This window comes from Gigantopelta aegis, chromosome 6, assembly GCF_016097555.1.
Source record: "Gigantopelta aegis isolate Gae_Host chromosome 6, Gae_host_genome, whole genome shotgun sequence".
Lineage (NCBI taxonomy): Eukaryota > Metazoa > Mollusca > Gastropoda > Neomphalida > Peltospiridae > Gigantopelta > Gigantopelta aegis.
This window is the reverse complement of record NC_054704.1, coordinates 24934296-24961144: the sequence shown is the minus strand read 5'-3', so window position 1 is coordinate 24961144 and position 26849 is coordinate 24934296. Positions and strand designations below refer to the sequence as shown.

The 26849-nt window shown below is 36.5% G+C and overlaps 1 protein-coding gene across 2 annotated transcripts; it reads left to right on the top strand.

Moving 5' to 3' along the window:
* Positions 1 to 586: 586 nt before the first annotated feature.
* LOC121375787 (RING finger and CHY zinc finger domain-containing protein 1-like) lies at positions 587 to 26844 on the top strand. 2 transcript variants are annotated; one of them, XM_041503432.1, is made up of 9 exons: positions 587 to 706; positions 2641 to 2760; positions 4029 to 4147; positions 7129 to 7207; positions 11618 to 11721; positions 13147 to 13176; positions 14272 to 14416; positions 23493 to 23576; positions 24030 to 26844. In XM_041503432.1, exons 1-8 carry the CDS (start codon positions 602 to 604, stop codon positions 23565 to 23567), a joined length of 777 nt encoding a protein of 258 aa, XP_041359366.1. In that variant the 5' UTR covers positions 587 to 601; the 3' UTR covers positions 23568 to 23576; positions 24030 to 26844. The 2 variants fall into 2 exon arrangements, with proteins under 2 accessions (XP_041359366.1, XP_041359367.1); XM_041503433.1 differs by lacking the exons at positions 23493 to 23576; positions 24030 to 26844 and adding an exon at positions 15052 to 15842.
* The last annotated feature ends 5 nt before the right edge of the window (positions 26845 to 26849 follow it).

Sequence of the window (26849 nt, the reverse complement as noted above, 5' to 3'; positions counted from 1 at the left end):
CCAAGGCCGGTTCTTGTGTCCACGACAGGCGTGCGCTATAATAGCTTGTTCTGAATGTGCACGTAAAACCCTATGACATGACATGACATATGTTTTAAATTTCCAAAACACTTTTACATTTCTTCAAACGTCAAACAAAACGAAAATTACAATTTATTTATTTATTGTAGGATGAAACGGACTGTAGACTAGTCATACCCTTCACCTTCCCCCTACCCCACCCGCCCCAACACCCTTTGCGTGAGTTGGCACCAGCGTCGCTCGCGGTGCTGAGCTTTCGCCGCGTCTGGCTTTGCGTGCTAGGCGTTAAACAAACATTAGTTTCCTAAAAATACTTACAATTTACAAACTCGAGCAATGCATAAGAAAAAGTCATCTAGAAAACAAATCTAAATTTAGCGCGAGAATGTGCTTATATCTAAACAAAAAAGGGATAAAGACACAGTATCACATTTATTACACAACTATTCTATTATATTTTATTATACCTGTCATTAATATGCATAGTTTGTTTTTAAATAAACTATTCTTGAATTAATTATTTTCAAAGATTACTATTTGTTAATATCATAAGCGCGATATTGCGAGAGAAAAAAGAAAAATGGAGGCAAAAGAAAATTTGGTTGAAATTGAAGAAAGTTCTGAAGGAAATGCAGAATCAGATCAACTAGGATGCGAACATTACTTCAGGAAATGTTGTCTGATTGTTAGTTGAAATCTTATATTTGTATTTGGTACAGTAGAGAAACCTACATATAATAAGTGCAGCTGTACTAAACATTGGCATTGCCATCACGACATCAGATGTGAGATGATCAGTCCATCAGTTACCACTGACACCAGTAAATCAGTGATAAACAGATTTAGTGTGTGTCTGTGTGGGAGGTTAGTCCGAACTAACGTAGAAAGAAAGTGGTTAAAAAAAAGTATTGACTTAGCGTTCTCCCTGCACGGGGTGGGTTAGCCCGAGTACTCTGACTGTAAGAGAGCTAGACGGACATTTGGACATAAACACGCTCTCATTACAGTCAGAGACCAACCTATGTATTTTTTTGGCAATTCCTGACTACCAAACGGTAGGCAACGAGTTCCGCTCTAATACCACAACAATCCTATGTTTGACGTCAAATACCTTTACATCAATCATTTTCGAGTTAAGTGATACAAAAAAATCCACATATTAATCACTAATACACTTACTACAGAAAGAAACCCGACAGCACCCACATTCAGCTACGCTTCGTGACACTCCGTCGCAACAATTGCAAAGCTCGGCGATCTATTTCGAGACTGGGCGATTCCGCCTTGTGCAGCAGTTACAGGGGTCATCTCATAAGAGGAGGCAGTACGTAGCACATACTTTTGCCGTATCCTGTCGATAACACCCCAAATGTATCCTTCAAATTCAAAATGGAATCAATAATGTGTAATTGTTTTGGTTTAATGACGTAATGAAATCCAAATTCATCCAAAACGGCATTAGCCAACTCTTCCATGTTGTAACTTCGCTTGATATGAGACGGCCCCTGTAACTGCTGCACAAGGCGGAATCGCCCAGTGCGCGATCACGTGGTCTACGTCTCGAAATAGATTGCCGAGCTTTGCAATTGTTGCGACGGAGTGCCACGAAGCGTAGCTGAATGTGGGTGCTGTCGGGTTTCTTTCTTTAGCGTTCTGTAGCGTTCTAGTAATTTAGTGTTGTATAATTGTGGATGATTAATTTCATTTTTTTCCCCAAGAAACAAAAGATTAATAATTTAAAAAATATATATTATAATTATAAAATAATAGCAAATAAATAAATAAATAATTTATTTTATTTATTTATTTTTATTATTATTATTTATTTATTAATTAATATTAATAAAACTAAAAAATAAATAAAATATAAAATAATGATAAAAAAATTTGACGAAATGGGTGTGGGTGCAATTTTTGGTGTGGCATGCATGTGTGTTACATCAGTAAATTATTTATTTATCATTTTATCGCACACATTTAACATCATCATAATAACTCGTATGTATAAAAAAAAATATAAATAAATAAATAAGAGATAAATATTTGGCAGTGTTAACTGTGCCCCACTTCAACCCCATGTGACCACATGTGACAACATTGACATCTATTCTAGATCTAAGGTCAGTCTTTGTTTTTTGTTTTTTTAAATGGTACACCACGTTTTCTACAAATGTACATAATTGATTCAGTAAAGTTTCACTTAATAACCATCAAAATTATTTACACTTGCGTGTGTTTAATTTATTCGCTATGCTTTTGTATTGGCATATATAGGTGCTTTATTATTTATGTTTTTAATCATTCACAGATTTCCACTGATATTTATATGAATATACAATCTTTAAATAAGGTTGAATTATCCGAGATGCTGGTTTTGCTTTTGCAAATCGTTCCAAAAAGTCATAAAGACTGAAATTGCACCCAGCTGCAGTGCCGTCACATGTTATTGTTGCATGAATTTCACTCCCTTAATGGCGGCCGTACGTTTACGCCATCTATCAGCAACGTCATAAACTGCTGGGCGACAATCGGAAAAACCAATCTATTGCTTTAACCGTACTCTTAAAATGCCTGTTAATGTACAAGTACAAATGTATGTTAAAATGTTTAATTTTTCAGGCTCCATGCTGCAAGAAGGAATACATTTGTCGTGTTTGTCATGATGAGAAAGAATTGCATGAAATGGATCGCAGAAAAGTGACAACAATCAAGTGTCTCAAATGCGATACGTTACAAGAGGTTCCCGTTTTTCCTCCTTGTGTATTAATGTCTTTGCTCTGTTTGTGTTAGCATGGTCATGTAGGGTTAAATGTAACTTCATCTTTCTTTCAAGTTAACATACAATGATATGGTAACTGATAAATTTTTAAATACATGTAGATGTACATTGTATGGAATATTTTGTTCAGTATTATGTTGCAATTTGCAGCACAATTTTCTGATGTTAAAATCTTGGGGTTTTTTAAAGCTCAGGAATGGGATGAGAAGATACAGAGTTATGAATTGATTGTCAAGAAATTGACCAATAAGCACTTTGATCAGATAATATTGCTAAGGGGTAAATTGTGCAAAATATACCATTCACTTTTCGCACCCTTATTTTGGCTTCGTACACAATAAATATAACGCATCTTACCATAATTTCACTTGAAATCCATAACCGGCCACTGTGGTGTCGTCGTTAAGCCATCAGACATAAGGCCGGTAGGTACAGGGTTCACAGTCCAGTACTGACTCCCACCCAGAGCGAGTTTTAACGACTCTATGGGTAGGTATAAGACAACTACACCCTCTTTTCTCTCACTAACAACTAACCACTAACCCATTGTCCTGGACAGCTCAAATAGCTGAGGTGTGTGCCCAGGACAGCGTGCTTGAACCTTAATTGGATATATAAGCACAGAATTAGTTTGAAAAGAATGAAATGAAATCCGTATTTCGTAAAAGATACAATTTTTTAATTACATAATTTTCTACAAATACATTCAGGAGCACTAGTAATGTTCAAACAAAAAATTGTCAATGGCAATTTTACATTGGAATATTTCCAACGTTCTTAAAACAGAAACGTCATGTACCCAGTTAATGGTTATTGTGAGGAGATGAAAAGTGACATCATTGGAATACTGATGTCATCAAAATTTAAAATTGGCTATATTATTGCAATGCTTCACCTCATTAAAATAAAAACTGGTCTACTAACCTTGACCCCTGTTGAAATTCTATGGTGAGCAGACAGTGCTATTTACCGGTCTGCATGTTTTTATTTTCCATTATTCTGGACAAAATATTAAGTTTAAGGTTTAAAAGAAGAACAAAATAAAAGTACCTTTTGTCAAATATATAAGAAAATTACCGTTGAATATGTTTTATCTATTGTGTACGAAGCCGAAACAAGGGTGCAAAAAGTGACTGTCATCGACCTTAGTAAACATCCAAATGTACACACAGCTGCTTGCAATTTTCATTATGTTTTACTAATATATATATTTATTTTTTCTTACTAGGTTCGGAGTAAGTGCAAGAAATGTGGAATTGTATTTGGAAACTACTTTTGTGAAATCTGCCGATTGTTTGATGATAAAGACAAAGAACAGTTTCATTGTGATAGATGTGGTATATGCAGGTATGTATAGTAAAAACATTTTTAATACCAACTTTTTAAATTGTATTTGTGACTTCTCCCTTCCCAGAAGAAATGGGAGGATTAGTGTGATAAAAATAGGCGAAATGAAATGTTTTGGTTTATTTTATAATGTTCCACGTTCATTCGGGAATGCTCTGAACTAGACACTAGGTTTGAATCGTAATGTTTCATTGTCAAATACTACTACTTTTGGTTATAAAAATCCCCAACCTATTAAATATTTTCCTTAAAAAATGATAGTAAATAAATAATAATGAATATGTCACTGTTAGTGTTACATTAAAATGAAAGTAAAAATGAAGGTTAAACATATACTCTTCAAAAAAAGAAACGCAAAAGGGTACAAATGGGTTATAACTCCGATTTTATGTTTCCTACCGGTTCATGCTTTGTGAATATAAGGTCATTGCATGTCCCAAACACATTCCCACGGTTACATTTGATAAAACGCAGCTACTGTACAATAAAGTTCCAAAATGTGAATATTCGTAAAAACGCAGCCACGTGCAAACCATGTCACCACTGCACGTGCGTTGTCTGCACGTGCAACATGAACACCGACAGTATAAAAGTGCAGGGTGTTCGCTTGCCTGGCCTCTGTATCTGGCCGACAGTTGACAATCCAGGACATGCCACGTCTCAGTGAACCGCAGAGAAACAATGCCATCGGCCGACTAGACGCAGGCGAATCCAGAACGGCCGTTGCCAGGGCATTCCATATGTCCCCAAGCACCATCTCCAGACTGTGGGACCGTTACCAGCAACATGGATCAACACGTGACCTCCATAGATCCGGTCGACCACGGGTCACTACCCCCGGGCAGGACCGCTACATCCGGGTACGCCACCTTCGGGAACGATTGACTACTGCCACCTCCACAGCCGCAGCAATACCAGGTTTGCGCAGGATATCCGACCAGACCGCACAGAACCGCATACGTGAGGTAGGAATTCGTGCCAGACGTCCAGTTCGAGGTGTCATCTTAACACCACAACACCGTCGACTCCGACTGCAGTGGTGCCAGATTCATCGACAATGGCCTCAACTGCGATGGAGACAGGTGTGGTTCAGTGACGAGTCCCGATTTCTGCTCCGACGTCATGATGGAAGATGTCGCGTGTATAGGCGTCGTGGTGAACGTTATGCGGCAAACTGCGTGCAGGAAGTGGACAGATTCGGCGGGGGTAGTGTCATGGTGTGGGCAGCCATCTCACACACTGGCAGAACTGACCTGGTCCACGTGCAGGGCAACCTGAATGCACAGGGCTACATTGACCAGATCCTCCGGCCACACATCGTTCCAGTTATGGCCAACGCCAACGCAGTGTTCCAACATGACAACGCCAGGCCTCACACAGCACGTCACACAACGACTTTCCTACAGAACAACAACATTAATGTCCTTCCTTGGCCATCGATATCACCGGATTTGAACCCAATTGAGCATCTATGGGACGAGTTGGACCGACGCCTCCGACAGCGACAACCACAGCCCCAGACCCTGCCCGAGCTGGTAGCAGCCTTGCAGGCCGAGTGGGCCACCATCCCCCGGGACGTCATCCGTACTCTGGTTGCTTCAATGGGCAGGCGGTGCCAGGCAGTTGTCAACACACGCGGAGGCCACACCCGGTATTGACTCCAGATGACCTTGACCTTGGTGGTGTGTCCTATCACTTACTCACAATGGACTAGAGTGAATTGTGAACAATCCTGCAACATTTGGTAATTATCGGACTAACCATTCAATAATTAAATCAATTCTCCAAATGTTACGACAATGTGGTTTTGCGTTTCTTCTTTTGAAGAGTATATAATGGACGAGCCTGCAAATCACAAACTGTACATTCATGTACAACCCTCGCAATGCTGTGAAAACTGCTTCAGTGTTTAAAATTTTCTTTAATTTTTCTGTGTTAATTATTTATTTTTGTAATATAAAGAAATTAAACTGCTCTCTTACATATTAACCTCAAAACTGCCATGGAAAAGGCAGTGGAGACAATTTTTTCGTGGCAAATATTTTGCTGTGGTCTAGTGTTAGGAATCGGTTGGAATTTCATCATCAGACTTTATAATTGGTTGGCACCAGCCAACTAACTTTAGATTAAGCAGTCGGTTAGAATTATATTGACTTGAGAAGAATCTGAATTTCAAGCCTATTGTACCTATTGTTGTCTTCACTGGGAAAAATTATACAAATGGCTAATGTTACCTTTAATATCTATTTAATATCTTTTTTCTTTGTGTTCGCATGAAAACAAAACCCAAACCCCACCATATTTACATTAATTCTACCATCTAAACTGGAGGAACAATGACAGTTAACAAACTTTTTCCCACTCAAATGATTATGGATTTTTAGAATCAATTATTACATTGGTAGAGCCAAAACAATCAATTTTCGATTATAACTGTTCATTGGACATCACTATCGTAATCATTTTCCTAATTGCCAGGGTTGCAAGTGTATATTTTCTGGAATCCCATGGTTGTGACAGCAGTCATAATAATAAGGAAGGAAATGTTTTATTTAACGATGCACTCAACACATTTTATTTACGGTTATATGGCGTCAGACATATGGTTAAGGACCACACATATATTGAGAGAGGAAACCCGCTGTCGCCACTTCATGGGCTATTTTCAATTAGCAGCAAGGGATCTTTTATATGCACCATCCCATAGACAGGATAGCACTTACCACAGTCTTTGATATACCGGTCGTGGTGCACTGGATGGAGCGAGAAATAGCCCAATGGGGCCCACTGACGGGGATCGATCCTGCCCCCTCATAATAATAAATTCTGTAGAATTAACATTGAATTTATTTTTTTGCTGTAAACTATAGGTTTAACATCTATACCACTGTTACTATTGACATGAACACGAATATAATTTACATGTATTGCTATCAGTAATAGCACAGTGAAGATTTAATGTACTTATTATATATTTTCAGAATAGGTGGTGCTGAAAATTTCTTTCATTGTGAAAAGTGTGACGTTTGTCTAGGCAATACTCTAAAAGATAACCACAAGGTGAGATGCTAAAAACTATGTTTTTAACAATACATAACTGCAGTTACCGGTTGATCTAAATAATTCTGATTTTATATTAAGAAGTAACTGCTGTATACCTGAAAAATAAGACATCATGTTGTGTTTGGACCAGCCCATACATTTTATTGAACAAGAGAAAAAAACCCATCTTCACTGAACTTGGCAGATTCGAAATATACTTAAACATCACACATGAAATTTAAAAAAAAAAAAAATGCTCATTTGTTTTCAGTAAATTTATTTTATTATGATGTTACATCAGGAAGTAGGCATTTATTTTTACAGTCCAAGCTAGCCATGTTTGTTAATTGGTAGTAGTTTCCTCCACTTCGTATGCAGAGTACCACACTTGACAGAAATGACAAGATGTGGAGCTAATGGTAGGTATGACAAAGTTTGACGTCACTTTGCGCTGCATATCTGCCACCAGCTTAAATGACTCACTTTTCAACACACACATTACAGCCTCCCAATTAAATGTAGTGATATTAAATAGATGTACATACATGTCGTCTTTTCCAACAGATATAATTATTTAATTTGTAATTCAGTTAAAATTACACCAATAACGATTTTCAAGAGAGCTCTGTCAATGACGTCAAAAAAGTATGACGTCGCGGCCATTTTTACAGCTAATAATGATAATTTTGTCTTAACTCGACATCTGACGTCAATGGCTTCTTTTAGAAGTGTTTTGAGGCGTTCAAGACGTGGCTCATTGTAGAGAAAGGTCGATTTTGTCACTGATAACGAAATGTGATATTTTAAATGTACTTTGAAAAACATTGAACTTCAAATGGATTTTGAATATATTTCTATACTTCAGCACATCAAGTTCACATATTCAATTGTTAAATTGATACCTATTTCTATGTTTTCTTTGAAGTTTCAAGTCATTTCACCCTAGCGCATTTGAGCGCAAGGCGTCCTAACCAGGGTTGTCTCAGCAGTCATGGCGGCAGCCATTTTATCAATCCCATAATGCATCGCTTCAAGGTGGCACTGCCTAGTATGTGACATGTGTTTTAGTTTTTAAAAATAAATATTAGGGCCTAAGTTGCTGAAATTGTGTTTTGTTATAACTGACCATGTGTCAAATATTGGAGGTGAATCTAGCCCGAATACATTATGACTAGCGAACTCTCACCCACAATTACATTGTTTTGCTTGTTTCTTGCATGGACATTTTCTCCTGTTTTTTTTTAAAGCTGCAATCTCGCCTCACATTAATTAGCATAACTTCATAGAAACACACCTACAGTTTTTATAAAGAATTGTGTGTGACAGTAACACAATTTTAATAGTTAAATAATAAAAATAGATATTTTAGGTAATATGCTACATGCTATATTGTTCATTTTTAATGTAGCCTATTTTCCGGAGAAACATGACCCCACCCCCACCCCCACCCCAACACACACACAAAAACCTTTGCTAGCCACAGTCTAGACCTCTACACAATTTCCTGCACAGGCGCCTGTTTTACAAAATGTATTTTTTGTTACTCAGCTTAAATCAAGAACTCCCCCCCCCCCCCCAAACGCCCCACCACCACCCCCCAACCCCCCGCCCCCCCACCACCCCCCAAAAGACCCATCACCCCCTCCCCCAACCACCAACTTTATTTTTCTTCAAGATATTTTCACTATCATTTTACCCTATTGTATACTACTCAAAAGAATTTAAGGGTCAGACGATATTTTCGACATTATTTTCTGAATGTCAGTTATATTAGCTAGACCATAATGTCACGCATGGTATTGTTCCATTTTTACGAAAGTGGGTCTAAGCAACCCATAAATGAATTTAAATCCACTGTCATTGACACTGTTGACTAGTTCTAATGGCGAAAAGATGCTTACATTTGCACGTAAATTAGGGCGAAAGCAAAAGGTCTGCTAAGTGCCCATAACTTGCTTTTTCACAAAGTGCTTCATTTGCACGCTTTGCACGTGTATTCCATGTTCCCAATGCTGAATTTCCGTATAATTGGAGCTTGCGTTCGTGTACGGTGCACACTCCAAATTCGACAATGGTACGACTTCAACTGACTATCGAAGATCGAGGAAGGGCTATTGCTTGGCTTCAGGATGGCAATACGCAAAGAAATGTTGCTCTGAGACTTGGTGTCAGTCAGAGTGTCGTTGGCCGACTGTGGCAACGGTACCAAGCAACGAATTCTGTTCGAAATCGTCCACGTTCGGGAAGACCCCGAAGCACTACAAATAGAGAGGACCGCTACATGACCAATATGGCTCTACGTCAACGCACAACCACTGCACGCCGATTACGTGACAATCTGCGGACTGCGACTGGAACTCGAGTGTCTGATCAAACCATACGCAATCGTCTGAGAGCCAATAAACTACGCTGCCGTCGCCAGGCTGTTCGACCACCACTCCTACCACGTCACAGAACGGCCAGACGTCACTGGTGCACGCTTCATCGGCGGTGGCAACGTGTTCAGTGGGGTCGAGTGATGTTCACTGATGAGTCCAGGTTTAGTCTCCAGTTCAACGACGGTCGGGTTCGTGTCTACAGACGTCCTAGGGAGCGCTTCGCTGACGTTAACGTTAGACAACGTCACCGGTTCGGTGGTGGCAGCGTCATGGTGTGGGGCGGCATCTCTATCCACCACAGGACCCCCCTCTATGTGGTGGATGGCAATCTGAATGGAATCCGCTATCTGAATGAGATTATCCGGGCGTTGGTTCTCCCAAGTCTTCAGCAGATTGGCGGCGGGGCAGTTCTGCAGGATGACAATTCCAGACCCCACCGCGCCAGGGTGGTAACGGACTTTCTCAGACAACAAGGTATCGCCAATATGGATTGGCCAGCATATTCGCCTGACTTGGCCCCAATAGAGCACGCCTGGGACGAATTAGGCAGGAGAGTTCGGGATAACCATGCCCCTCCGGCCAACCTTCATGATCTGGGTCAACTTCTTATGGCAGAGTGGCAGGCCATTCCCCAAGAGTTCTTCAGACGTCTGATCAACAGCATGAGGCAACGATGTGTCGAGTGTATTCGCGCCAGGGGTGGATTCACACACTATTAAACGAATGTTCTAATGTGTAAAATCCATGTTTGACAACCTTCAACTTTGACAGCATGTCATGTGACTTTCTTGTATACAGTGACGTTTATTTGTGGTTTTTTGTAAATATGGAACAATAAATAAAAAAATTGGTGTAGTTTACATCATCAATCTAATACACTCTGAAACTTATTTGGTTATAAATTTTTGACCCTTAAATTCTTTTGAGTAGTATATTACAATGGACTAGTCCCTGTCACTAGCTTTCGGTCATATGCTCATTCAAGCGCCCATGTGCACCACCTTTATTTTTTATGTAACATTGTTTCACTATTTATGCATAATAGAAGTTGGAAATAAATGGGGTATTGTTGCATTGTCCTGATAGGCTAAATAAATATATTAAGTTGTGAAAACAACAACGTCGCTTTGTATTGCTTATTTTCTGATTTTACGTTTATAACGACGTTAGGGTTCATGATAACATTTTATCATTATAATGGTATATGTTACCATTTTCCAGTGGCTTCAAAAACACTATTACATATTCCAGAATAATATTTGGCGTGTTTCTGTTCCATTTTAAAGTGAAATATACACATGGCGATCAGTAGTTGAGTTTAACCGGCAAGTTTAAAAAAGCGAGTCAAAATTTGGCAGACATATTTCACAGCACACAAAACTTCAAAGGGCTATAACTTTCTAACCACTAAATATTTTTCCGTCCGATTTTCATTAATTTACATCCTTCGGTACATATTTTTGTTTAAAATAAAAAACTTGACCACATATTTTTTAATTTTTTTTTCGTTGTTCTACCTACTAATGGTAAATCTACTTGGTAACTAAGTGTGAATAATAACAACAATGATTCGTTATCTATTTATTTTGCTGTACAGAATGCATTTATTTTAAGTTTGTTTTTCTTTGGTACATGATTACTATCTATGGACATAATGTAGTACTTTCAGCCTAACAGATGCACACTGTGTGTGTTTGCATTTGTTTTCTTTTGTATTTTTGGAGGTGTTATTAGTTACAAACATAATGTGCCAAGTCGGTCACATTTTAAAATAATTAATATCTTGCATTTATTTCATGATTTACAGTACTAAGTAAATACACAAAATGTCTTTGGAAGGATTAAATTTATATGCAAAACTTCTTAGGAAGGACTACATCAACAAGTAAGAAAATACATTCTCACCAGTTTAAAAACAATTTAAGACAAAGTGTACCAAGTTGAATCCCTTTCAAAAATTCTTAGTGATACTCGTGAGATTTACTGTTGAAACCGTTTTTGTTGATTCTGTTCTCATGACTTACTCTCCCTGTATGCGTGTGTTTTTCAGTGTATAGAGAAAGTGTCCCATGACGTGTGTTCAATTTGCCGAGAGGACCTGCACACGTCCAGGACGGAACTGAATGTACCACCATGTGGACACATCTTGCATCGGTGAGTTCTGTAAATGATTTTGATTGTGTCTGTGTGTGCAAATGTCATGTGTTTTGTGATTATTCTAAGTTTGCAACCATTGTATCCTGTTTGTCAAGTCTAGCCTTTCGTATTCATTAAAATGACAATATACTTAAGTTTCTTGCTAGAATATGAAAATATATTCACTACAGGCATTGGAATAAGCATAGTGTCTTGTCTGATAAACCCATGTATGTAACAGTTATTTTCACACATGATCTAATTTGTGACCTATGGCACCTTTCCCCATGACCCATAGACTGGCCTGAATATCCCACGATCTAATCAAATGGTTAAAATCTTCCAATGTGTCATGTGCAACCTATTCCAGTCACCTGATAGCTGCTTCCTTCGTTAACCTTTCCTTAAAGGTGACACCACACAATACAAGTACCTCATACATGAATAGCCGGTTGCTAAGCAACCAATGAAATCATAAGGTTTGTTTTGTGACAGTCAGCTATTCTTGTGGCTATTCTCTTATGAGGAACTCGTATCGTGTGGCATCTCCTTAACCATCCGAACATCATTATTTTTTCTCAACCACAGAGCAGAATTTAAAAGAATTTAATTTACAAATTTAAGTGGTTTGGTGCATTCTCAGATTGAATATAACATTGTATCTGCAGGGCTTCTAGAATTTTTATAAAATCCACTAGCCACTGGATCAGGGATTTAAAAAATATACTAGCCATTATTAAAAATTCACTAGCCCTACTTTATTTAGAAAGAGCTTAAAAACACTAACAATGGGTGGTGGTGGTGGGGATAGGAGATTCATATTTACAAAATAGACGTAACTGCAGCATTTGACCTCTTTTTTTCCACTAGCCGTCGGGCATGGCAATAGTAGTTATTTGCTAGTCCAACACTGAAATTCACTAGCCATGGGAGTGGGGCTACCATAATCTAGAAACCCTGATCTGACATGTCTTGCTGAAATATAAGTCACGTTCCAGCAAAATGTTCCAGTTTATTTTTAACACTAATACCAAATGAATGAATGAATGTTTAAAGACACCCCAGCACGAAAAATACATCGGCTATTGGGTGTCAAACTATGGTAATGCAAATAAATAAAGTGATGATCAACATCAATATAAAAATTCAAGACTTAAACAAAAACAGTGTAAAGAACTGTGCAAAAACACAAATATCACAGAATTTTACGGATACTGAATTTTACTCAAAACTTCAATTTTGTGCCATATTGGCCATTCTCAAAGAGAATGTTACACCCCTGCACCACGGTGAGGTTACAGCACACGCAGGGGCACTAATACCAATGAGTCTAACTTAAAATTGAGATTTAAAAAACCCCACCTATATTTCCTAAATAATGCATTTTCATAGTTCACTTCTGCTGTTTGATGTTGCACTAGCAACTTTATTTTTTATTTGCAGCACTTGTTATTTGAGCCTGCTGAAGACTGGGTATGTTTGTTTTCAAAAAAACGTAATAACAATCTGACAGGGCTAGCACTGGGTGACCAGAACATTTTGCCAAATTATTTCAAAAATGCAAAAACTATAGCTATTTTCCTACAAAATATCAATTGTTACACCATTTTTTCCCCGCCAAATTAAAATAAAATTCACTGGCTATTTTTAAAATTGACAATTGGCAAATTTGATGAGTGGCAGAGCTAGCCCAGCATACAGATTATGAGATAAATATACTGATGGGAAGAAATAAGGCAACACATGATATTTGACAACTACCGTAGTTATGTGTGTATAAAGTACAGAGATGTAATATGAAACTGAATGTCAGTACTGTGTTACAGACTGCCAGTAACACTGCTAACATCATGGCACTGTAGATGAGGGTTTTGGTTGCTGTCAGTATTTGCCGATAGTTTCTATTTATGAGGGAGAAACGCTTGCTTGATGCGCGGTCGGTCTAGGATCGATCCCCGATGATTAATAAATCAATGTGCTCTAGTGGTGGTGTTAAAGAAAACAAACTTTCTATTTATGTGTTCCCCTATTTCTTTCCATCAGTGTATTTTTTTCTTTCTTACATAGTTTTAGCAGATTTTGATATCATGACTAAACATATTTCCCCCTTTCTTTATGCAAGCCTTAGGATTTCAAATTTTATGGGAAATACTTTTTTGGTTCCTTACCTTGTGATCATGGGAACCTATCGGAAACTGTTTGTAAAAAAATAAATATATATATATTATTTCATTGAATAGTCGTACTGGATATAATAATCATGGGAAATGAAATTTCGGTTCTGTGGTTTTACCGACATGCTACCAGAAATGATCGTTTCCATGAAATCGGAAGGACTGTTACGTTGATAATTCCAATTTTTTTTTTTAATTCAAATTTGTATTAGTCGTGGATTTTGTTTTGCTATTGTTTAAAAAAAAATGTATAACTAAAAACTATTTATAGCTATTAAGTTTACTGGATCTTCAACAGTATACTAAAATATCATATCACTGTACTAGCTTGGAGAGGGTAGGGGAGGTGAAGTTACAATAACTAGCTTCAAATATGCACTATTTTTCATTTTAGTAACTACGCTTGTCCAACATGCAATGAATCAATGGTAAAAATGGATAATCTTTGGAAATACATGGATGAAGAGATCTCTGGCACTGAGATGCCAGATGAATATAAAGACTTGTTGGTGCCAGTTCTCTGTAGAGATTGTCACAAAGTGAGTACAGAAAAAAGCACAGCCATAGTATATACTGAAGTCCAATGAAAATGCACCATCCAGATTTCAGTTGTTATTGCAATCGCATGTGTGAGATTGTTATAAAATACACAATAACTGTTATCATAAAAAATATTTATTGCCTACCAGAATACATCCAATTACACAAAATCAATTAAATGTATTATTTTTTTCTTCTGTTATTCTTCTGGGCCCATTGTGCTATTTCTCGTTCAAGCCAATGCACCATGACTGGTATATCAAAGGCTGTGTTATGTGCTAGCCTGTCTGAGATGGTGCATATAAAAAATACATTGCTCTCTAAGACTATATGTCAAAATTACCAAATGTTTGATATCCAATAGCTGATGATTAATTAAGCAATGTGCTCTAGTGGTGTTGTTAAACAAAACAAACTTAAACTTTGTCTTATTCTTTTTACAAAGTTCTATAAATCTGACTGATGTGTTTTCAGTACGAGTTCAAAAGCAACTTTTAAAAGTGAATTATTGTTTCTTGCAACTGGACCCTTAAATGAAAATTATCCTTGCTTTGGTTTGTTCAGTCACAATACCATGTTTTTTACCATTGCACTTTCATTGTTGTTAGGTTGTTTTGTTTTGTGTTTGCTTCAGATATCGAGTTAGAAACTCTGGCATGTGGTAGATTGCAGACTGTTATAGTACACGTCAGGTGAAGCTGCTGGTTATTATTTTCATCGGGATAAAGTACTCTATAGTCCATCCAACAATAAACACCTTTTTTCATACTATGAAATTTACTACAAGTTATTTATTTAATAGCCAATTGTTTTCTAAATTGCACACAAAAATAGTAATTTTTTTGTTATTTCCAAAACACTTTTACTTTTCTTGTTACATTTTTGTAAGAGGATGGGACAGACTATAACTATATATTTATGGTAAAGGTTAAATAGATCAGTGTTAAACTGTACTTGCACAAATAACCAATGAACTGTTAGGAAAATGTTTTTATATCATGTTAGACATTTTAATATCCAGTTCGTGTTCCTTTCTAAATGAAGTATTGATTTTATTTGTAATGTTAATAATAGCTGGCAGGTGACAATAGATTCCTGCTGTTTACAAACAGTAATCAGTTCTTAATAAACCTGTTAAGATAGGCCATGGATGCCACATTGCACTTTCTGTCACAGAGTGCTGTAACTGGTCTTGGTGGCCTAGTGGTTAGGTCATTGGTCTTATGGCTGGTACTTCTTCTCCATTTGTATTTGTCCTGTGTGAAATGTGCTTGTCCCACAAAAAAACTTTCTGCTGAAGGAGTTTAGCAATATTTAAGTGGTCTGATTTGTTAGGCAGCAAAACTTCTGCTAAGTTAATACAAAACTGTCAAATGTATCACATGATCAAATTTGTAAATAAAATGATTGTTTTTATGCACCTGTTTAACGGGTCATATTGTGGAATGATGGTGTTCTTCTGTTATTATTACGCTTATGGGCAGAGAGAAGTGGGGAAAGAAAAAAAAAACTAATAAGAATAAGAATAATTTATTTGCATAACACCCAAATATGGGCAGAGCAAAAATAACAATATAATATACATTTATCTGCAGTAACACAGACCTGTCAACCTTTAGCCAAGAGAAAGCAGGAGGTGTGTGTTGAAAAAGCAGGAGATTTTGTTAAAAAACAGAAGATTTTTTAACTGCACACGATTTAACACAACTTTTTAAAAAGTACTACAATAAGTTATACGAACACTACATAATGTCATGTATACTTGTCAACATTAGTTATTGGCAAAAAAAATAATTATATATAGTCGAACCGGATCTAACGGTCACCTGTCTATAACGGTCACTATAAATCCCTCCCAATGCATTTCCTTCCTTATTTGACCTGTGCATAACGGTCACCTGTCCATAACGGCCAGCTGTCACTATTTTTCACCCAAAATCACAGGTTGAACCTGCTATAACGGTCACAAGATGATCGTCGTAAAGACGGGTTTTTGGTTTATTTTTTTTACCCTGGTTATTTCTTTACTTATTCAGTCATCTTAAAAATTATAAATTAAATGTGTTTATATGGTCATGTCTCTAGCTTTGAGTTTATTTTCTGTCAAAGTAAAATTCCATTGTAATTCTCTGATCGTAATTGAAAAACAGACACTCAGTAACTTCCGTGACACGCAGATACTGGTGGTGTAATTTGATTGGTTCTCAGCATCCTCACTGAATAGTAGACGACTTCCCATTGGCTGTACATAATGTAATTTGTATGTATGGTCACTCTATTAAGTCTCGAGAAACCAAACAAATGAGGTATTATGTTACGCGTTTCCTTGCGTCTAGCCAGACATGATTGGTAAATAAACATGAATAGCTGAAGACGGCGGTCATTGCAGATGTCCCGTGTTCGGATTTTTTAAGCGACTCCTGATTTTATTCAGCTGTAATCAACGGTCATACTCCACTGAAGGATTAGCGGTGACATGAAACAAACAAATGAGTCAAAAATGCCACATGGGTAATAACCTTCAATTACACAAAATATCTTCTGCAAGTCAATGTTAGCGTTTGCGAAATATATTAACGAATACATTTGTATGCAAAATGCCACCGAAAACTAGTACTGCTTTAATGTTAGAAGAGAGAATCCACGTTATTAACAAATCTGAGAAAGGCAATTTAAGTGCGTGAAAGATCGCTGATCATTTTGGTGTAGGACGTTTTCAGATTAATTCTATTTTAAAAAGGAAAGCCGATGTTCTGGCTGATTTTGACAATAACGTTTCAGCCAAAAGAAAAAGGCAGAAGAAAGCAACAGGCAATGATGACATAAACAAGCTAGTGTGGGAATGGTTTAAAAATGTGACATTTTTTTTTATGACAGTATAATGGGTTTAATATATGGGTTCTAATTTTGAACTTGTATATAAGGGTCACCTCTCTATAACGGCCACTTTTGTCAGGTCCCTTGGGTGGCCGTTATATACAGGTTTGACTGATATATTAAATTTTGTTTTAATTATTTTTAAATATAATTTAATACATATTTTTTTAAATAACTCTTTTATCCAAAACATTTAACACTAACAAATTTAAACATTAATTAGTACATTTACAGTATTACACTTACAGGTTGCATCATCGTTATTTGTGTTTCATGAAAAGTAGACCCAAGACAAATTTATATAGGCCTAAATTTTATAAATTAATATTCAGTTTTTACTACAATAAGGTACAGTGGTGTGGTACTTATTTAAAATCACCATAACCATGCAATAAACATTGTATTTCCACAAATCATTTCTACTAATCATAAGTAAAAGCTCATTACTGACATCGTGTGAAATATACCGGAATTATACCTATTTCCGTGAGTAACGTTATGTCAAACAAAATTTATTAATCGTAGGAAAATAATCCCTTGAAGTGTACTCTTGTTACTAACATTTTACTGCACAAACCTACAAATCTAATTGATACAAGTATTGTTTATACAGCTAATTGGTCTTTCTCTTGTCTTGCTTTGACATGTGATTTTGACATCGTGTGTATTGATACATGCGTTCGCTGTCTACTCTGGCACTTCCAGCCATAGAACTTTGCGTTATGTAATCCAGTGGGAAGACATTTTACGAGTCAGAGGTGTTATTAGGACTAAATTGGATAGTTTTATATATGGCAACACTGAACGTCAATACACAGCCACGGTAGCTTGAATTTTTTTTATGCTTAGAAAATAACAATTTCCTGGGAGAAACGTTTTTCCCCGCGGGAGACTTGATCAAATACCGGGAGTCTCCCGCAGAATCTGGGAGGGTTGACAGGTCTGCAGTAACAATAACATAAATAAATATACATTAATTACAACTTTTCTTCCCCAAGATACGTTTTGAAGTCATAATCAGTGCTTAATTATAGGCTTTGATGTCACAACTGTTAGACAACAACAAACAACCCTATTAAGTGTAAAAATAGTTTCCATGGTGGCAGTCATGTCAAAAACTAAATTGAGTCATCACTGATATGTACATCACAGCTATGATGCAACACTGTCTCCTGTTCTCAACTTGTTTTCAATAACAGTATCGTTTGAAAATCTTCCATAAAATGATAAAGATTAATAATGGGTAATAAATAGAATACCCAACTCACTACTCGGCAGTACCGTTTATCTTTGACTTGTGAATTGATGTCTTTCCCTCACCAAAGGCTTGGGAAGGACAACATCAGTTCACTTGTCAGTGTTCGAGATTAAATTTTTTGGCCAGTATCCCAATTGGATACTAACATTTCAAAATCTGGTATCCCACCTGAGAATTTAGTATTATATGGTATGCCGGTGGGATACTGGGTTCTTGAAGTCTGGTATCCAAAATTAAATTCTGGTATCCCCGGGATATTGGGATACCGTTAATCTCGAACACTGCTTGTTCAAGATAAATAGTAGTTCAAGATAAATAGTATTGCCTCATAGCTCGTTAAGTATTCTCTAATTAATAGAGCTGGGCGGTATACCATATATAGCATTCGGTATTGGTTCATGTCAATACCGATTTACCTTATCTCAAATCTCAAAATACAGAAATTTCGGTATTGAAAAATGTTTTTCACCATTTAGTAAAGCAATAACAGTATATCTGATGGACACAAAATAGCTAAAAAGAAGAGAGATGAGGAGGGCCGTGTGTATGGAATTTTAATTTTATTTAGATGAAATTAGCGGGTGAGACTTAACTCTGCAATGCACTTAAAGACGATTATACTGAAAATACCGCTCGATATCAGTATCATATTGTATCAATACCGAATACCGTACTGTTACCCAGGTAAATCACCCCCAAAATACTGATACCCATACCGAATCTGAAATTTCAATACTGCCCAGCTGTACTAATTATGATATGACACTGTCCATCCCTGGGGGGGGTGGGGGACGGGACGTAGCCCAGTGGTAAAGAGCTCGCTTTATGCATGGTCAGTTTAGGATCGATCCCCGTCAGTGGGCCCATTGGGCTATTTCTCACTCCAGCCAGTGTACCAAGACTGGTACATCAAAGGCCGTGGTATGTGCTATCCTGTCTATGTGATGGTGCATATAAAAAATCCCTTGCTGCTAATCGAAAAAAGGGTAGCCCATGAAGTGGCAACAGCAGGTTTCTTCTCTCTATATCTGTGTGGTCCGTAACCATATGTCTGACGCCATATAACTGTAAATAAAATGTGTTGAGTGCGTTGTGAAATAAAACATTTCTTTCTTTCTTTCTGTCCATCCGTGTGTCCATTACCTTTTCTTATCTGGGGCATATCTTCTTGTTATTAATTCTTACGGGATCCTCACACCTTGCATGCTGTGTATGGTAACTACACGTATGTCATAGTGTCCTACTTTTCATGAATTACTGTACATTAAAGGTAATCCTTGGTTCAGTATGTATTGTACAGTGAAACCTCTCAAGACTGGACCCTCTCTAAACCGAAATTTCCTCAAAACCGGACGTTTCACAGAGTCCCTTTTTAAAAACCAGGACATTTGTCTTGGTCCCAAGGGTGTCTGGTTTAGAGGGGTTTCACTGTACTTTTCAGTTGATTTGTTCAGTCAAGCAAGTTGTTGCACCAATTTATTACACCCAAATCTTCTTGTGCCAGACAAGTGGACAAGTGTTAATATGGAGCTCTACAGACAGCCCAGATAGCTTTGTACCGGCCTCAGTGGTGCAGTGGTTAAGCCATCAAACTACAGGTCGGTAGGTACAGGGCTCGCAGCTCAGTACCGGCTTCAACCCAGAGCGAGTTCTTAAGTGCTCCATGGGTAGGTGTAAGGCCACTACACCCTCTTCTCTGTCACTAACCAACTAACAACTAACCCACTGTCCTGGACAGACAGCTGAGGTGTGTGCCCAGGACAGCGTGCTCGAACCATAATTGGATATAAGCACAGAAATAGGTTGAAATGAAATGAAATGATAACTTTGTGTGCCCATGAGTGAGTGTTTGAATCTTAATCATGAAATAGGTGCTCAATGTAGTCTTCCATGATGAGTCCATCACCAGCATTGATAAAACCCAGTGGAGAACAACACTGACACCTGTTGTGGGCAGAACTCTGGCCAAGTTGGGTTTTTTGTCCATGACTGGTGTGCATGAATAATTTTCTGGTACCAACATTGAGCTCAATCCCTTGCCATCATCAGAAACACATTGTTCATTTTGATCAGTATCATGTCGCAAATCACTACACAAGTTTTAGAGATTGCTATACACAGTTTTAAAATATTTTCAATTGACTAGAAATATGGCTAATCAAGATTTTGAAAACAAAATGTTCCTGGGTGATGTCCATTCAGAGTGTTGTACGTTGAATTGAACAATCTATGGCAGTAAATAAATAGAGGATAATAAACGAGTTACCAGTTATTATCAAATTTATGTCCCGAGTGAAATAATTTTCAATTGTCACGAGCTTTAGCAAGTGACAAATAAAAATTATTTCACGAGGGACATAAATTTGATAATAACTGGTACCGAGTTTGTTATTCTATTTATTACCTGTTTCCCTGTTACGAGTGACCGCTGGGGTAATAATGGCTGATATGTCTTTAAATGGTGGGGTGTCATTAAGCACTCATTTATTCATTCTTTCTTTCATTTATTCATTCATTCATTCATTCATTCATTCATTTTGTTAACACTCGTAATAAAATTGCTGTCACCATGCAGTTGAAATCAGCAAATAACATTCTCATGGTTGAGGTGCTAGACATGTTACTGGGTGTATATGAAAGTATGTGGTGTGGTGTGAAGAGTCGGCAGACCTGTAGGAAGCCCACAATTACTGGTTTCACTCCACCATGTGCGGAGGATGTGAAATAATGCATAAGCGCGAAGGACATGTTTTAAAACAAGTGTGAGGAGTTTGGTGACATCAGGCGGCAGACCTGTCAACCCTCCCGGGTTCCGCGGGAGACTCCCGGTATTTGATCACGATGTCAAAAATCACGCGTCAAAGGAAGACAACAGAAAGACCAATTAGCTGTATAAACAATACTTGTATCAAGTAGATTTGTAGTTTTGTGCAGTAAAATGTTAGTAACAAAGAGTATTATTTTCCTACGATTAATAAATCTTGTGTTTGACATAACGTTACTCACGGAAATAGGTAAAATTCCGGTATATTTCACACGATGTCAGTAATGAGCTTTTACGTATGATAAGTAGAAATGATTAGTGGAAATACAATGTTTATTGCATGGTTATGGTGATTTTAAATAAGTACCACACCACTGTACCTTATTGTAGTAAAAACTGAATATTAATTTATAAGATTTAGGCCTATATAAATTTGTCATGGGTCTACTTTTCATGAAACACAAATAACGATGATGCAACCTGTAAGTGTAATACCGTAAATGTACTAATTAATGTTTAAATTTGTTAGTGTTAAGATTTTTGGATAAAAGAGAGATAAATTTGATTGATAAATGAAATTTTTTTGGATTAAAATATTTTTAAAAATATGTATTAAATTATAATAATATTTAAAAATAATTAAAACAAAATTTAATATATACATATATAATTTTTTTTTTAATGCCAATAATTAAGGTTGACAAGTATACATGACATTATGTAGTGCTCATATAACTTATTGTAGTACTTTTTAAAAAGTTGTGTTAAATCATGTGCAGTTAAAAAATCTCCTGTTTTTTGACAAAATCTCCTGCTTTTTCAACACACACCTTCTGCTTTCTCTTGACAGGTCTGATCAGGCCTAGTGTTGGTCAGGCTGAAGCCTCACCAGCCTTGCTGCTTGAGAAGTCGATATTTTGCCTAACTGTAGATTGTATCTTGCTGTCATGGGGATTCTATAATACCCGTAACTGAATAAAACACGATTGTCCAAATATCTCTCCTAACTGTATATCTATTAGATCTCTCTGTAACAGGCAGTTATACCCGCTGTGGCTCGTCTCTAGGTATGATCAGAGATACGATCTTATATAAAGTATATATTATTATAGCACGTTTAGTTCACTAGAAAACACAACAAAAACACAATACACTTTGGAATCTGTATTAACCTACGCTGACAAATGTACTGCCGCAGTAGTTAATTAACAACAACAAATAATAACAACCCAGAACTGATTACTTAATTAGTTAATCTCTAGGTGTCTAGTTTACACAATATGCTAATCACTTCACCGTGACACAATACCCACACGTGTGATAATTGAGAAACGCTAACACACATGTGCGATAATGGAGAAACGCTTCCAGGGGAACTTAATTAATAAAGGAATTACAACACTATTCCTAACTGGTTAATTTTTAATTAACCCTAACTACTCATTCAATAACCTTGTAATACAGAATTAATACTGGTACCTATCACAATAAAGACATTAACCTACAGTTTACCTAGGTCCTCTAAGATGACTGGCTAAGCTTTATATAATTATTTAGGACAGTGAGCCTACAGATTACTGCGTCAGATGACCGGCAGCACCGTCTAAATAATATTGGTATAATACAGTATTAAAATATTTAAAGTCACATCAATCACATCAAGGTTACACACAGAGCAGAAAATATATATTTACCAAAGTCCCGTCTGAACTAATATAGATCGTTCAGTGGACGGACAGCGATCCCCTGGAGCCTTCCTATCGTTCTCCTCGATATCTCTAAAATCCTAGCTATTTATTCGAAACTCAGAGACAGCGAATATCGCCTGGGGGTACAACGCGGTACCTCACCTATCATCTGATATTTCCACCTCTCCCAGAGTCGGTATATTTTCTTAGATCGTCAGACTGGCTGTCGCCAGTTCGCCAGAAATCACGGTTGTAAAAACCGCACTTACGGAGGTATTACGTAACTACTGGCCACCTGGGCTCCGCACCTGGGCTGGGTGTGTATTAGACGACCGTCGCGCAAAGGTATCACGTGTGCTTAAGTGCAATTTGGAACTGCACACGGCCCTCTAAAATAATATATATCGCCACAGGCGAAAACAAATTAAGAGCATGTACCGTCACACTTGCCCAGGTAACTTAACAGTTTACAATATTTCTATTTGCAGGAAAGTAGTACTAAATTTCACGTCCTAGGATTGAAATGTGGTCACTGTGGATCTTATAATACTGCAAGAGGTTGACAGTAACAGGTATTTGATTTACATATACAGTAAGCTGAGCTAATTACATGCAGGGAACATAGATTACTATGACACTGGGTTTCAATGGGACTGGCAATTCCTGAAGTTTCAAAACTCATTTTACATGCCTTCAAAAACCTTGAAATTTTGCTATACTTTAAAAATTAATGGAAACATCAGAATTCTACCAGCTCTGAAATTGTAAGCCCGGTTGTATGATGGCACAATACTTTAAATTATAGTCTCTTGGAAAAATTTAACTTAATTTAAATGAAAGATCAGAGTAAATGTATTAATTTTTTAATGTAAACAAAATTGGAAATACATATTTATGTTTACTCAGTACAGCTGGTTATATTGTGTAGATTTCAGCAATGATAACTTGGGTATATGCTGACACCAAGGAATACGATTTAGTCGAAAAGAGTTAGTGTATATAGTATTTTTTATTTTGTTTTTCAGGCATTACTTCCACAACAAGGGAGATAACTCGTGGCATTTACACGTGAACATAACATTATCTTTCTTCGAAGTCCATAAATAATAAAAATAGATGTACAAAATAAAATAAAACCAAATAATAGTTTGCGTTTCTTTCTAATTTTATCTGTTTTGTCCAGACATTTTTCGATATTTAACTATAGCATTTACAACTGGTAACTCATTCTATGAACTACTTTAAATTTAGATTTGGCAAATGCCGAAAATAAGAAACCGTGAAATGTTTTTATACCCCAAACCACGAAAAATTAAGACCACGAAAATTTCCGGTTATACAGTATTCTTCACACAGCTTGATGATGGTCAATTGTCATACCATGATTAAACCTCACAATTTAAGGGGAGCTGTCACGCTCACTCCCCTCAGACTCGTTTAAGGAGAATAATTTTTAGCTCCCTTTAGCGTGTGAATTTATATGATATCAATATATTATGGTAAAATGTTAAATGGCTCCCCATAATCTGAGTTAGGGGAGCAATTAATCACTGCCCTCATTTTTTTTTCATGACTAGGTCTTCATTTTGGTAACACTTAGAGGTGGATTGGCAATAACAGATATAAATAAATATCCTTTGCAATTCCCCTATCAAATCATTGGTGGAAATAGTATTTTAATGTAACAATATGTGCCATGATTTCTTTTCTTTTTTTAAATTCTTGTTTGGTTGTGTTATTTTGCTGTTGATGACCTCACATGGAAATTAGATCTTTTCTACAAACTCTACTATTTGTTTTATATGTTTCAGTGTTCAAGCATGTCTACATGTAGGTCATAGAATTGTTTGCTTGTTATGTGTATATTTATTATTAGGACAGTGGTGCTGGGAAGATAAACTCAGGGCATTTATTGTAGGAGTCATAGCCGGTGCTTTATGTTTAACAGAACGTACTGTACTTTATACAAGTATATATTTTAAGATTATGATTATACATTATGTCATAACCAGCATTAGACATATGCCATGACAGGGACTTATCCAGGCTTTCTGCAGTACCGAACATAGTCTGATTCCCAAAAGCAAGTGGTACTGAAAATTCCCAATTTGATGTGTAAATGTTTTTGTAATTATATCAGACAACATGTCAATGCTAGCTCTGGCACTCGCGAAATTCGTCTATTGCGAATTTAAAAAACGATTGGTGAATTGTATTTTAATTTGGCGAAATAATTTCAAGAAATAATTGATATTTAGTTAGAAAAATAACTGGCTTTCTGCAGTTTTTGAAGTTTGATAGATTTGGTGAAATTTTGTTCGCACATAGAGCTAGTCCTGTGCCTATTCAGTTAATATAATACAATACAATATAATATAATAATGGTGCATTGCATCATTCATTGGCCTCAGAAACCATCCAAATCATGATTAAATCATGCTAATTTTCCCACTTCCATCAGACATAGGACTCTGATAAAAAAAAAAAAAACCCTAGATAAATACTTGCATGAACAATTACTCAGGAAGGCCTACTGCATTGATACGATCTTGTGTTATACTGTGTTCACATTACATATATGGTTGTTTATTACTCCCACAGTCACTCGCAACATCGGAAATATTTTTCAGCTTTCCTCTAGCAAATACACTCAATGGTGTAAGGTACCATCTTGTGTAGCTGTTTACCAACTAGTTATAATTGCTTGTACTAAATATAACATGATCACAAGTTGAAAAACATGCAAAATGGTGTTATATCATTTCTATATTATTATGCCTCTTAATTCCAGTGTTTAATTATTATTTGTTTTTATTATTATTATTTAGTTTTTGGACCGGGGGGGGGGGGGGTGTAAAACTTTCTTTATAATGTTTTTTTTTTAAAATTTAATTAAATATTTAAAATTGAATAATAGGCCTAGACCTAATGGGTTTTTTTTAAATTGTCTTTGAAAGTGGACAAAACAAAAAGTGGTTGTGATGTTGAGAAGTGTGTGAAGTGGTTTTACTTAGTTTTTATATGTGTACTTGTTTATTAATTAAAAGTAAAAAATAATTTAGAGAAAATAAATGATAGCTGGAATAGTAACTAAAATAAATCACACACCAAGTGAGTCATTTCTCTTTCAGTGAAAACATGATTTTAACTCGAAGGTGTAAGTCCTTTATTATCCTCTATTATCTGTATGGTTAGGGGGGAAAATGGACAATATAAATATGAGATCATGTTATATTTAATATATCTCAACGGTTGGATCTGCGATGTCACAATCACACTGCTTTGAAATGTGCTTATGGGTTAAGAAAATTAATTTTAAAAAGTAGTTTATAGGCAGCTTTTGGACTATGTCATTGTCCGTGAAAACATATTGTCATTTGCATTGTTATAATAAAGTATCAGTCACACAAATTTTGTATGATGTACATGTACATGGAACTGGTGGATAATTGTATCATTTTATACTTTCCTCAGATTTTTCCTGGAATTCCAGATTTTAAAGCAACCTGAAAACGTCCTGTCATTCTTTGATAAAAACCTCCCAGGAACATACATCATTTTTATCCCTGTTAGAACATAGGGGTTGGAAACGAGGGAGGGTTGAAAATCAAATTAATATATTGGGAGAGGTCTTAATATATGCTTTTACCTGTTGACCAACCCCCAGATTGCTGTTTTTGAATGACAATATATATCGTTTAAATAGAGAATGATACATGAGTGTCCGTTAGATACTATTTATCTTACGAGTTGCTTTAAAATGTATCTTAGGAGCGAAAGCGAGTTTGATACATTTTTAAACGAGTTGTAAGATAAATGGTATCTAACGGACACAAATGTATTAT

Excerpts from the sequence above, each read along its gene's own strand:
- LOC121375787 (XM_041503432.1), top strand. The coding sequence starts at position 602 with ATGGAGGCAAAAGAAAATTTGGTTGAAATTGAAGAAAGTTCTGAAGGA. Across the intron at positions 7,208-11,617 it reads CTCTAAAAGATAACCACAAG|TGTATAGAGAAAGTGTCCCA; the intron begins GTGAGATGCTAA and ends TGTGTTTTTCAG. Across the intron at positions 13,177-14,271 it reads TTGAGCCTGCTGAAGACTGG|TAACTACGCTTGTCCAACAT; the intron begins GTATGTTTGTTT and ends TTTTCATTTTAG.